The sequence below is a fragment of the Thunnus maccoyii genome, chromosome 19 (assembly GCF_910596095.1).
Source record: "Thunnus maccoyii chromosome 19, fThuMac1.1, whole genome shotgun sequence".
In the NCBI taxonomy this organism is placed as follows: Eukaryota; Metazoa; Chordata; class Actinopteri; order Scombriformes; family Scombridae; genus Thunnus; species Thunnus maccoyii.
In genome coordinates this window covers 6,085,436-6,099,461 of record NC_056551.1, presented here as the reverse complement: position 1 = coordinate 6,099,461, position 14,026 = coordinate 6,085,436, and the positions used below count along the sequence as shown (strand labels likewise).

The window sequence follows — 14,026 nt, the reverse complement described above, 5'->3', positions numbered from 1 at the left end:
TGGTACTTGAATGAGCAAACCTTTCAAATTAAAACCAATAATTATGACACAGCAAATAAGAGGAAACATTACTGCTGGCCACTTGAGCAGATGCTACCTGCAACACCAGGTGCATTCCATCACCATTAGCTCTTTTATTCAATAGCACAAGGCAGGTGTTTAACATTTGCACACTACAAAGAAAATTACAAATGCTGCACCGAGAATGGATACAATTATGTGTGTCAACACTTCATTCAAAGCGGAACCACAAACAGCATAGCTTGGGACAAAACAGAACAAAACAGATCATTAAACTGCCCTTTCCACATAAATCTGTGTCTTTCTGTCCAACAGGCTGTAATGTGTCTGCAGGCTCTTTGCAGGGACTGAGAGATGGGAGACACATTTAGAAACGTTACAAAGTGGTCACTGAAGTAACGTTGTAAATGTTTAAAAAATAAAAATATGAAGGCCTTTCTTTGATTTATCTCTAACACCACACATCTGAGGAGCTTTGTCTGAGCGCTATCAGCCCTCCCTATCTGCCATCTGGTTCCATTTGGCTTGTGAAGAGATTACAGACAAGGAAAGGGGTTCTGGTCCGACATGTGGTTTGTACCTAGCCCTCTCCACCCACTTTTGTTCACACAAAGCTAACCACAAGCTGTGACCTACTCCAAACCCAGAACCAGCCCGACGACCCAGTCTGTGTATATTGAAGTGAATGTTACACCACGCACGCCACAGCATGTGGGCCCCTGCCTGGTTAAGCTGGCTAATGGGCTCCAGATCAGGGCTCCGCTGCTCACCAAGCACCAAGGCCCAAGATCACATTTCATTGGAAGCAGATGCCTGGTTATGGATCTGGCATTATATTGGCAATGACATCATGAGCTCAACCTGCTGGAAGAGCATGTGTGTCTCAGTGACATGGCCGCTGTTGTGCTTTTGATGCGGTTTGACTCACAGGCTTAGTGATGTAACAGTGTTGCAAAGCATAATGAAATGAATTTGAATGTTGATGATTCTTGTGAATCCAGATTCTCCATGTAGAGGGACTTCCAGAGAATAAAAAATAATTGTGTTCCTGCCAGTGTTATGGCCTAATCTGATAATCACATCTGTAGATACTTTCTTTAACCACTGTTGTAAATTCGGACTGTTGGTTCAGTTTACAAGAACATCAAGCATGAAAAAAATCACTTCCATGGCCATGACTTCATTAAAATCCAAATGGTTCTTTCTCTGGAGAGCATGAATGTGTTCAGCAAATGTTCAGGCAATCTGCATATGAAATGAGGACAGATTGTGTGCAAGTAAAAAAGTTTCACCAACGGTGATGCTGGAGGAAAGGTCACCAGAATCATTAGAGATTCATCCTCTTGATACCACAGAAATCTGATTTAATTTAATGGAAATCAGTCAATCCAATCATTGAGTTTTGAGATACCTTTTCATTGACTGAAGTGTTGAATAATAGAAAAATTTTGACTCATTTTATTATTGCTTAATTTGCTGATTTTTTTCTTGATTTGTCAATGAATTATTGTTTGTTTTTTTCCAACTAAAATTCCAAAATCCAAATATTACCACCTACTACCAGCAAATACTTTCACTTGGAAAAACTGGAACCAATGAATAATTAACTTAAAAGCTGATTAAAAGACTAAATAACAAAACTGTTGTTGATTCATGTTCTGTCGATCAACTAATCAACAAAATGTTTCAGCTCTAGTCGGGATCCCACCTAAATATAATTAAGAATCATCTTCTGGAAATCATTATCTACACCAAATATAGTAGCAATCTGGCTGGCAGTTTTGGAGATATCTTCATCTGTCATAGATATAATCTAAGTGGGCAGAGAGACAGATGGACTGACTCACATCTTTAGGCTCTGACACTAGCAGGGCAAAACGTTTTTGAAGTTGGATAATCTAAATCACATTTATGTCATCCATGGCATATGTGATTGACAATATTAAGAAAAGGTTAACAGCAATGTCTGTGAAATAATGCCTTTTCAGATTCCCACAGTGTGCACTTTAGACACATGAAAAGACCAGTCAGTGCCTCTCACTGTCGGAGCTCCACTGACACTCTCACACACAAGGTCAAAAAGGTTAGTCAGCAATTTCCACTTCTGAGGCGAGTGTGTTAGTGCTGGGGTAGCAGTTAGGTGAGTGGATGGGTGATGCTGAGGGGTATGGAGAGACACACCTCTTTTAAGCATCGCAAAACTCCTCTCAACAGCTGTTCTGCATACTGTGCTCTAGTGATACTCATCTCACAGGGTCAGAGGTTACAGTAAGCTATTCCAGACATATGGGAGTCACATATCACAGCTAGATATGGATGGAGGGAAGGATGGATGGATGTAAAGATAGGTAGATTGGACATGACAAAAAAGACCCTGCATTCTGAATAAAAGGAACTACAGAGCTATAGGCAGACAGCACTGTTTGAAATCTATCATTCTTTCACTACACATGGAATGCTACTTACAACGCTATGTAGACTAGGTACCAAAACTACATGGGTACAGTGCATGGTGGTTGTGGTTAACTGGTTTGTAACCAGCACTTGAAATTATTGGAATCCATTATATCAAGTATAATAATTCAACCTCATGGTGGCACAAAAGGAAAAGTTAGGGTATGACCAAGATCTTTAGGATTCATCATCTGGGGACCATGGATGTTCGTACAAAATTTGATGGTAATCCATCTGAGAGTTTTAAATGGATTTTCAGTCATACCATGCCACTAGTATAGCTTTGGACCATGAATGTGAATCCACAGAGAATTTCATTAAAATTGGACCATTAGTTTCTGATATCTTGTAAAAATGAGAGCTTGTGGAGAACCCAAAATGCAAAGGGTTCATCCTCTGCGGAGTATAAATGTGCTCAGATTATTTAATGGCAATACTGAATGTGTGCAAAGGGAAATTTTGGTCTAAAGGTGGTGTTAAAACAAAAGCACTAGGATTCACTTTCTGTTGCCCGTGAAAATCTGTAGCAAATTTAAAAGTAATCTGACTTATTGTTTACATAATTTTCCAGACTTAAGTTTCACAGTGACAAAATCACGATTCTTATACCTCACATCTGGTGGGCAAAAATGAACTGTGTTGACTTCTACAGAAAGAGTGGGAATCTTCGTAGGCTCAGGTCAGATGGGATTAAAGCTCTGTACAGAGTTATGTTTCATGATCACTATAGTAAGCTGATCAGTGCACACTGTACTCAGCACAGAAAGACAGATGCTCCCCATGGCTGCATGAAGTCAAATCAGAGCTGGTTTGACAATGACACTTTTGTAGAACAGATAAATCACCTGCAGAGGAATTTTGGTTTAAAAGTCATTGTGTAATTGAATGCAATTTATCAAACCTGAGTGAAAAGGAATGCTCCATGTACAGTACATGTGATTCATTGCAGTCATAGAAGGTTTAAGTATGAAGGTGAGTAAGTCTTACACAACAGATCACAGTGGATACCTGGTATGTTTCCCTGTTCCCTCTTTCTTCTGCTTTTTTATTATCTCCGCCAGGCATAACCCTGGAGGGGATCATGTGTTTGGTCGTGTGTGCATCCCCCTGTGTGTATCTGTCCGCAGCTAATCTCACATACTACTGGACCCATCAGCTGAATATTTTTGGACCTCTTGTGGTTGTGGTGATTCACAATTTTTGAAAAACCTATTTTAATGTCATTCCTTATGAGCCTGTCATAAAGCTTTGACTTTCTTTTCAGCAATCCTCGCCATTTTACGATATGCGTTATGACATAGCAAAAGGTATTTCCAGCAATCAGCTAGGCTAAAAACAAGGCTTACCTAAGCCCCCAGGAGCAGCATCAGGCTGTGAAGCTAATTTGATATAGCCGCCAAACTACAATGTCACATGATGCTATTGGGCCCAAAAAGACTTTTTCCCATAGACTTACATTGTGAAAGAGACATCTGTAAATGAGCAGATAATATTTTTGAGCATCACAACCCCCACGAGATGACTTGTCTCTATCAGAATTTGATCCGTTTGGTCTGATCACAATCCAAAATTCTAGAAGACATGATTGAATTGTTTTATCCCCAATCAAGTTAGCCAGAGGGCTAAACCTGAAGTAGCCGGCTTGGCCGGTGAAAGTCACTAGTGCACTTGCTCTATAGGCCCACCAGATGCGGAAGCAATGCATAAGAATTTTGACTTTTTTGGCTTCATGCGCCACAGAGCAACTTTCATAGGAATGAACAGGGCACTGACGCTGTATCCAGTTATCTTTATACATCCATGGGCTTACCTAGTCTGTTGCAGGCCACAGTTTAGCCTTTGTTGTGGCTCAAAAATTGACATCCATAGGAAAGTTTGGTGTCAACTTGAACCGGAGCGTATGCAGATTAATTCTATACCTGATATGTTACGATCCACTGAAGTTAGGCACGATACAACATGAATAAATCTCCGTTTTTGTTATCTTTGCTATTTTTCCGTCTTGATTGTACACACCTGGCGGAGATCTGCACTCTACTGAGTGCACTCTTCTAGTCTTTAACCTGTTCTCTGCTGGTGTATCAGTAACTTGATGACCAGGACTTCTTCGCTAATCTAGGTTGCTTAAAAAGTGCCAAAGTATGTGCAGCTAAAGATCTTTCTGTTCTTGTGACAGAGTGCAATTAAGTCCTGCCCACCCTGGAGGGGAAAACAATTCATCATTCTCCACTGACTTTGTATTGAGTAAAAGTGTCTCCTTGTCTCTTCTGTCTGCTAGCAAACAACAAAAAAATGCTTAAAAGCTGCTGTGTGTTGGGATGCACTGCCAACAGGGTAAAGAACCCAGAACTAAGTTTTTATGAGCTGGCGAACCAAAAAATGGAGCCTTTAAGAAGACAAAAGTGGATACAGGGCCGTGTGCCTTGCCGTGGAAGAGACAGACCCCACCTGAGCTGCACGGACAGCCTGCAGCTCCAAAACCTCCATAAAAATGACACATATACCTGAACACGCTGCTAATCACAGAGAACACGCATGAAAGTAAAAACAAAACAGCTGTTTAGTTTAAAGGTATGAGGTGTTGGTAATAGACATTTAAATCACAGAATAGCTAACATGCATTCAGCTGAAATGCTAACAGTAAAAAGAGCCTGAATGGGAAATGATAGCATGTCTGTGCGTGTAATTTCCCGCCTATGTTTACAACCTGTACTCCCCATAACAGCTATGAAAAGTTTCATGCCAGGCTGTTATGTCGTGGAGTTTGCTAGAAAGTTGTGCTATCTCTACTGTAGACGTGATGTCAGCCCTTGCTTTCATGTATGGCATCTTAATTTAACGAGTTTCAGCATATGCTATAAACTACCTTTTCTTCTCTGGTAGACATAGGGTGCTAAAACAGTCCTTTATCAGGCTGAAATCTAACATTTTTTGCTAGCTACAGGCATTTTGTTAGCGTTTCAGCCCTTGCTTGCATTTTATGGCGCCAATTGTTTTCCCCTCCAGTGGGTGTGGTTTTCAGAGTAAGACGCATTGAACTCTGTCTCTTTGATCAATCAGACCAATACATATGATAAATGTCTTTTCCAATTTATCTGACAAGTGTTTATCTGCAGGGAGTTCACCATGGCCAGAAAACCGTGATTACAAGTGTCTTTTCCAGCCAATTAGACTTGATTCATGTTGGTGTCAAAATTGGTTCATCTAGCCAATGTGGAACTGATAGTAACAACAACATATTCTCACAGGAGGCACACACGACCGTGAGAGGGCTTTTTTGGGGTTGTGGTAGTGTCATATTGTGTGTGAGAACACAAATCCAGATGACAACTAAAGTAGGTTAAACATGCAGTATTAACACCAGCAAAGCCTCCACAAAGCTGAAAATGTACTTCAGCAAAGAGGATCCTAAACATTTCTGCGGATCCACGCAGAGAAAGTTGTTACAGGAAGCTCGTAGAGGAACAGATCCAAATCCAAAAGCAACTACACGTAGCCCTGCATGCAGGGTCGGACTGGGAACAAACACATCAGACTTAACAGTCAGGGTTTGGTGCGACCTACACTATTTAAATGTTCATTCACTGCTATTGTCAGGCTGTGACAAGCAGCATGCCTGCACCCTATTGGAGCGGACCCAGAGTGACTAATCAGCTGATACCATTCAAAAAACAGTATAGCACAGCAGCACAGCGAATAGAATAGCATGTCCTACCTTAGGTGGTGAGAAGACATCTCATCAGTGCGTTCCTCTCTGCCATCCTGTCAATTATTCCATGAGTGTCCAAAGCCATAAGAATGTCTTTTTCTGTAGCCATAAGCATGAACGTTTCAATAAGCTCTTGTGATGTAGTGCTCCATAATTAATTCTTGATGAATTTTAAAGTTGAAAAGCTGCACTCAGTGTGATGAATCCCCTCTGGCCTAGCTCCACTGTTAACATTGTCACTAACTTACATGAGCTAGCAGTATCACCTGCTGGAGGTTGTCATTCACCTTTCACTCGTTCTCGACAGTGGCCACCTCTTCTTACCCCTGCTCTCCGATGGACTCAGCCTGCTGCTCATCTGTCCAGACTCTTTCCTTCTCTTCATTCCTCCTCTTCATTTGGCGCTGGCGGACTGTTAATGTTATCAATGCAGCTAGCAGGATTTTGTGTGTCACTGGCATCGGTAACATTATTTTTGAATAATAAATGTGTTAATTTAAAATATTTTGAAGCATCAGCCTCGAGAGTTTTTTTCTTTTTCTCTCTGACGTTTTCCGCTCCACCTTTTCGCTTGTTGGGACCTTTATCCATTTCATTTGTGTTGTTGATTTGAACTCCACTCTCTCTGTCTTGATTTGATTATTTCCTGCTTGACCTCTGACATTACACGGATGGACAGATCCACTTGAAGGGGTGGGGGGAGGTGATGACAGTCGATACCACTTCCTGCACCTTCCTGTTGACAGTTTTGGTACCACGTAACCCCCAATAGGATGGGATGTTCCAACATCGAGTGGGCCGGCTGTCAAGTAATTTTTTTTCACCACATTGCTGGTGGTGGGCCGGCCCATCTGTCATTTGCCAGAATTACCAGATTGCCATTCTGGGCCTGCCTGAATGCAAAAAGCCAACTGTTTGATCCAACTTCCTATCGTGTTCACCATCACATCATGGTGTGTAAGTTTTGTCTGTTGATGATTTTATTAAAAACACACAAAACCCCCCTAACTGCTTATACATTTTTAGCTATAAGTATCACCAGTGGTCCAAATCCACTCCCAAATGAGTTCAACAGCACCTTGTTGCCTTACAGCGTTTTCAAACCTATATTTCATTTGGTCTGGCCTGAATCCGTGGGTGAGTTGGTAAACTTAAGTATCTTTTCACAAAGAGAAAAATCCAAGCAAACCAAAATGCATCACTAAAAGTTGCTCATTGGTCAGATGCGTCTCGGGTGGGAGCAAGAATGTAAATACAAGAAGAAGGTCTTGAAGGAAGTATTATCTGCCCAATATCAAATGCAACAAAGTTTGTTGCGCAAGTCCAGGTCAGACTGTGAATCACTCTCTGGCCAGCTGCTAGCAACTGTTGATTTCAACCATCCGCACCCCAGCATGCAAAGCACACCCAGCTACAGGAGCCGTTTAGTTGCAGAGTATGCCTTTTAGTTGGGTCGGATCACATTCCCACCGCAAACTAACTGAGAACAGAGTTCGTTTGGGACCCAGCTGAGAACACATCCTCAAATGGTCTCTGGGCCACACCAGAGTACGATTACTGTGTTCAGATCTGGGAAAATGAACCAGAGTCCATTTCAACCAGACTAAACAAGGCAGGTTTGAAAACGCTCTCAGATTAATTTAAAAGTCCAGAACCACTTTACAGAACCGTATGTGCTGTCTTATATTCAGGTGCTGATTCATTTTTATCTGCAGAAAATTTCCAAACGAGTTCAATTACATTTGAAGCAGGGCAGAATTTAACTGGGGAAGCCTAACACTACCAGAGTAAACATAAGAAGCATACATATTACCGCAGTATTACATAACCATCTGCATATTCAGTGATATCCAGTGAAAGTTTAAACAAGGCTTTCACACTCTGCCATGTACAGTGACTCTGAAAACACACAGTGAAAACATTCAACAGAGAACATGAGGCTGGATTCAATCAACACACTGCAGGATTCATCCGTCACCTCACCGGTCTAGTCCAAACTCTCAGCTGGTTCCCTGTTCTCAGACGTCTCTGTTAGTGTCTTCTATGTGGTTTTAAAATAAAAATGATAGTAATGAGGAGATGTGATAAAAATGAAACTGGAGAATAAACTCTGTGTGGTGCGGTGGAATCCAGACGTGACCCACTGGGGCGCCTGGCAGAGCTCCGATCTAAGATCAATTTCAGCAGGTCATGGATGGATTATACAGCTCAGAAACACAATGTAAACTTGCAGCATGTAGACCCGCTGTCACTGTATCAACAGTCCTGATTAAACAAATGAGATCCAGACACGGAAATCACTGATGAGACAACAGAGTTGGCCGTGGAAAACGATGTTGTGATAAGACTGCTTGGCACAATAAAAGCATTCCATGTGATTTAATAACTGTGGATGAGTTTGGCTTCAGTCTCCACATGTGTTTTATGCAAACTAAATACATTTGGTGTACATGTATCCAATCCAAACATCTCTTATGGGCCATGTGAAAAGAGACATCAATCAGACACATTTCTCTAGAGAGAAAAATATATATTTCACACCCAGATGAGAAAGATTTGGCAACTTTGGCAATGTTTGAGTGGTTTTTGACATTTTAGGTGCATGTTGAGAGGCAAGAAAGCATCAATACTATGAATTTAAGACTATTTTTGTTTGCAAAGTCAAACAAGCATATTACAGTGTCAACAGTACATTCACAAGAGACCTCACATTTTGGTTTCAAGGGCAGATTTATGAGGAGACTTGTTTATGTTGAGTAAATATCAGCAAGCTGGTTATTTGAATTCAAATGTGCTCTCAATATAGTTGTCAATTAGGGTTTCCTCCTTCAAAAAGGTTGTTATAGTGATTGAAACAACATAAAATGCAACTGGCCCACAGTGAATAGTTGAAGCCTTAGTGTTTCTTTGTGGTTTGAGTTTAGTCCTCACAGCTTGCCAAACAAAGTTATTAACCCGGAGTCTACAGTGTTTCAGACTCACTCTCACATCAGAGACTAATAAGAGGAAAAAAAAAATTAAGTACGAGCTTCAAATTGGGACTGACTGAGGCTGCTGAGTATGAGAGGAATGACTGATGAGAAGTGGAAGATTTTCATCTGGACCTAAACTGCACTGATCAATTTATGTAATGAGCTCCAGCTGATAATATGTGACTCATAATGTGTTAAAGAGCCTTCACAGGTGATGTTGCTGTTATTAATGCTCCAGCAAATCTGGCCTGGCAGACAAGACCGGAGAAATCACAGTTTACAGCTGAAGTAAAATGTGTCAACACAGTTTTTATTTGATGGTCTCTCAAGAGAACAATAGGGGTTTTATGTTACATAACTGTAGATTCTGGTGGATATTTCAAGTTCACAGGAAAAATGTATATTTTTCACAAGCTTATGTTTGGTTATGAACCCTGTACACAGCTAGAGAAGGTTCATTGAGCTGAATGGAAAGCAGAAAACAAGCAGACACTTTTAAATTTGAACTATTTTGATGGAAAGTTGCCACTGCTTTCTAAAACTAATTTGGTTCCAAACATTCTACTTAAAAGCAAAGCTGGGGACCTTAATCTCTGTCTCTCTGTCTGTGTGTGTCATGAAACTGGTCCACTCAAAAGAATTAAATATATCGTTTCCACTTCCAAAGTAATGAAGTGTTAATTTGTCAGAAAGGTTTTCTGTCACACTTTTCATGGTTAAATTCATGCAGTGAAATGAGGAATCATGATTATTCTTCACCGTTATTTTACCAGAACCGTTCAGAGGCTCCACAGGTGTTATCTTACCTGTCTGCAGCATCCCGGAGCCGGACTCGCCTCCGACATCCCCCGGTGCATCGTCAGGTGAGGCGGTGCTCGTCGTTATGACGAGAAGGCAAAGTGTCCATTTTAACAACCAGCGCAGCATCTTCCCGGTTTAATCAGCTTTGCAATTAAAGTTTAAAGGCATGCAAAACAAAACAAGAGCCAGATAGTGCGCTGGATATAAAGCAGCTCCAGTGCGGTGTTCATTCATCAAATGTCAAAGTGAGGAAGAGGAACATTGTTGTAGGACTCTCTCTTTCTGTCTTGAATGTGATCGTTTTTGCAGGACACAAACTCACTCATCCTCTTCACCTCTCCTCCTCCTCCTCTTAAGCCAGCAGCAACTTCTCTCCTCCTCACATCACTGAGGCGCCAAACCAGCCAACAGAGCCCCGCCCCTTTATTGTAATGTCAACCAATTAAAATCCTGCAGCCTCCCCGCCTTTTATCTCAAAGCCTGTCTGCACCTTGTCAGCAAGGTGCTCACTTCTAATTACTGAGACTGATCAGTTTTGTTCAATAACAGATAGGCTATGTGCACATTTCATCATTCCACTCTCATCATACTGCAACATGAGGGGACACATACTGTACTGAAGCTAAATGTCCAATGTGGAGTCAGATAATTCTAATTTAAAAGCAGAAAAGAAAAATATCAGAGGAAATGTGTTTTATAAAACCATGCTAGCCCACACTCACCCTGCACTGTACTGTCTACTCTGTAACTGTATTTAAAGGGGCACTCCAGATATTTAGTGTTACACTTACTAACCACTTGGGGGTTAGGGAATCACTTTTCAAGTTAATATAGCAAAGCAACATAAGAATTCATTTGGAGTCGTGTTTCTGTCCACCTAATGAATGTAAGTCCAAGTATCCACGCTCCTTTTAGCTCTGTTTGGTTTCTACTAACTCCTGGGGGAAATATGTCTCTTTAGCTGCTAAATGATCCACCAAGTTCACCAGCTAGTTCTTAACTGTGTCTGTTTGCCATTTGGTGCTGAGCAGGTAGTGTACAGTCGGTTTTCAGAGCTTTTACTCTGAAAACGTTGCCTGCTGTGTCTAAAAACAATACTTTTAGAGCCATGAGGGTGAACTAAAACATTAAAGTTTTGGGCCAGGACACCAAAATAATGAGCTGAAAGATGCTGTAAGCTCCGTAGAGCTGAGGGGAGCTGCACAGTCAGGTGATAATTCTCTATTTGTTTTTTAAAAATATTGAAAAATTCCTGCTTTAAAGGTGCACTGTGTAGAAATTAGTTGCATCTAGTGAAACGGACTTGGCAGAAATTGAATATAACATTCCCATTGCCCTTACCATTCAACCTCTATGCACATAGGTTCTTACACAGGATTTCCATCTTTAAATTAGTAGACTCCAAAGCCGAACTGAAATAACCCTGATTGCATCACTATAACATCACCAGGGTTATTTTCTCTTGACAAACCCCTCCCCCAAGAGCCACAGAAAACATTGTATGTAATAACTGTCTTTACAGGCTGAGGAGTACTCCCAGTGAAAAAACTGATCTTTGTAGAAATCATTGAAGTGCCAGTGAAGGAACAGGAAAAGTGATATCTGAAGTTATATCCATTAGATGTACCATATTCAAAATAGCAGCATTTAAAAATCTTCATGATGATACAAGACTTGTTTTTAAAACCATGTTTAACACTTCTGGTCGAGGATTTGGATTGGATGTGTGTATGCACAATTCTAATGAGTCTCTTATTGAATCTTTACCCAAGTTTACTCAAGTTTTACTTAAAAATTGCAGAGCTACGCCAAATAAGAATCAATAAAGGATTCTATAGAATTTGTATTCCATTATCAGATTTGACACTGGATTCAGATTCAATAAAATGCTTAAACCTCAACTCTAATCTCACACACACACTTCAATGCAAACTGCAGAAATCTACTAATTGTAATTTCATAATCATACCTCTTTATTCAAGGACTTATATTCATACAAAATCTATAGGTACAGTCGAAATGACTGCGGGAGAGACAGTCAAGTAACAGATCAGGCAGCGAAGGATTCAGCCACTCCAGAACCTCTTTTCTGAGAAAGAACTTTGTTTCCACTTTGGTCGTTCTGTGATAAAATGTTTTTCGAGCTCTTTTTTTTTCTTTACCTGAAACAGATACATTGTGTGTTTTAGATAATCAGAAAATACAACCAGGAAACAAATTGCACAAATCATGGACTTAATGAAGTCAAACAATGCCTCTTTTTTTTTTTGCACATGCAAATTTTCTTTTCAGAACATGCAAACAAGACATGTCCAAAGGGGGCAGCCATAGTAAAACAGGATGAGGAGAACTTGGCACCCTGTTCACGTAGGGCTCATTTGAGGTCTAAAATTTTAGGATTTTTTTTAAATCTACTGTAGCAATGAACACAAATCTCTGCTCCAATATGGCAACTTACAGACGTTTAAAGACAATGAGATGACAAGCAATCTATTTCTTTACGAAAAACATAGTCACGCCTATACTGTAGTTAGACCTTATTGCTTTAAAGTCTAGAATGTCTCCTTTTAGATGATCCATCAAATAGATTGCACGAATGTGAGACTACAGGTAGCAAAATTAAAACACAAGGAAATAATCAGACTTGGATCAAATAATATTTGCAAATAATTAATGTTCTTTGACTTGCTTTAAGTCGAGCACCAAGAGATTTAGACACCTAGAGGTCTGTTATTTTAATCTAATCTGTTATTTGTATCAAAATACACATAATAATCATCTCCCTGTACATGTGCCACATTTGTTTTATTCAGATAGGTGCAGCAGTTCATGAAATATTAGCGAAATGTTCAAAAACTCACGATTTTGAGAAATCCCTTGAAAAAATCCCAGCTCTGCACTGAAAATATTAACTTGCTCTTTGGCCAGTGCACTAATTTTCTCCCAAATTTTACTCAAATCTGTTGAGTTTTGAGATATCTTGCTTACTAATGAATAAACAGACCATAATCATTACCTCCAAGCTAAAGGTGATGTCTCAAGTTCTACCCAAACCAAATACTTTACTGAAACCTGTTACTTTGTTGGGTTTCCGTGCATGTCATTTTGCCACCCAAAGGATGAAATGAAGCAAAAATATAGCCTCAGGTGTCGGGTCTCAAATTTGGCAGCACAGGTCAGATTCAGCCGGGTCAGGTAGAAGGTTTTCCTGTGATTTTAAAATGATTACTCAGGAATATTCCATTCTTTTCCCAGAATTAACGGGATTTCTTGCCATAAATTAAGATGTATTTAACCACAAAACTGCAGATAATCGAAAATTTAATTATATTAATCATAAAATGGTGTTTATTCCAATTTTCTGATATTATTCTTCAGAGTACATGGTAGTAGAACAATAACTCCTCTCAAAAATACACTCTCTTTGAGGTGGGAACAAACACATATTGTGTGATCCTGTCTTTCTTGATAGGGCTGCCTCGTCGTCACTACTGTGTAGAGTTAGTCTGATGAGAGTGCTATTTTCTTTTCCCTTCATTATGTATTATTACTACTATTACTAATTTTAGGCTAATATTATTATTGTATTATTAGAAAAACTCTGAGATGTGGGCAGCGATTCAGATGTCCCTGACAAAAGTAGTGTGGAGTTGGCAGTGAAGAAACTACAAAAGGGTTGATAAAAGGTTGATACAGATATATTACACTAATAAAGGCATTTCAGATGTTCCTGTAGGCATTTTTCTCAGGAAGCAGGAGCAGATGTTGTGCAGAATCCCCAAGATATACCAGAATCTCAATTTTTGTTTTAGGCATGTGCTGAACTCAGTCATGACACAAAACCTTCGCTGTTAGTCCAGCCTTTTGTGACCAGCAGAATACCTGACACTAAAACATTAATCAGGTCTATTCAGTTCTCTAAGCAAGTTCAAAAAACACCAAAAATCATTTCAAATAAAACTTGACCCAAGTCCGGAAAGGACACAGTTTTATATTTTGGGTGGTTATATCTGGGTAGGCGTCATGCAGTCAACTTGCCAACCTCAAAAATGCCCTGTGATTCACATAT

The 14,026-nt window shown here is 40.0% G+C and overlaps 1 protein-coding gene across 3 annotated transcripts in view; it reads right to left on the bottom strand.

Annotated features, from left to right (window-relative positions):
* The window catches only part of si:ch211-196i2.1 (collagen alpha-1(I) chain), a 121,700-nt gene extending 111,377 nt beyond the window's left edge, over positions 1-10,323 (bottom strand). The window contains exon 1 of one of the 3 annotated variants that reach the window (XM_042395117.1): positions 9,963-10,323. In XM_042395117.1, coding sequence (XP_042251051.1) covers positions 9,963-10,083 — 121 coding nt within the window. In that variant the 5' untranslated portion in view covers positions 10,084-10,323. Of the gene's footprint in view, positions 1-6,190; positions 6,429-9,962 lie in introns of those variants that run through there. The other 2 variants (XM_042395118.1, XM_042395119.1) reach the window with 2 other exon arrangements.
* Between the last annotated feature and the right edge of the window lie 3,703 nt (positions 10,324-14,026).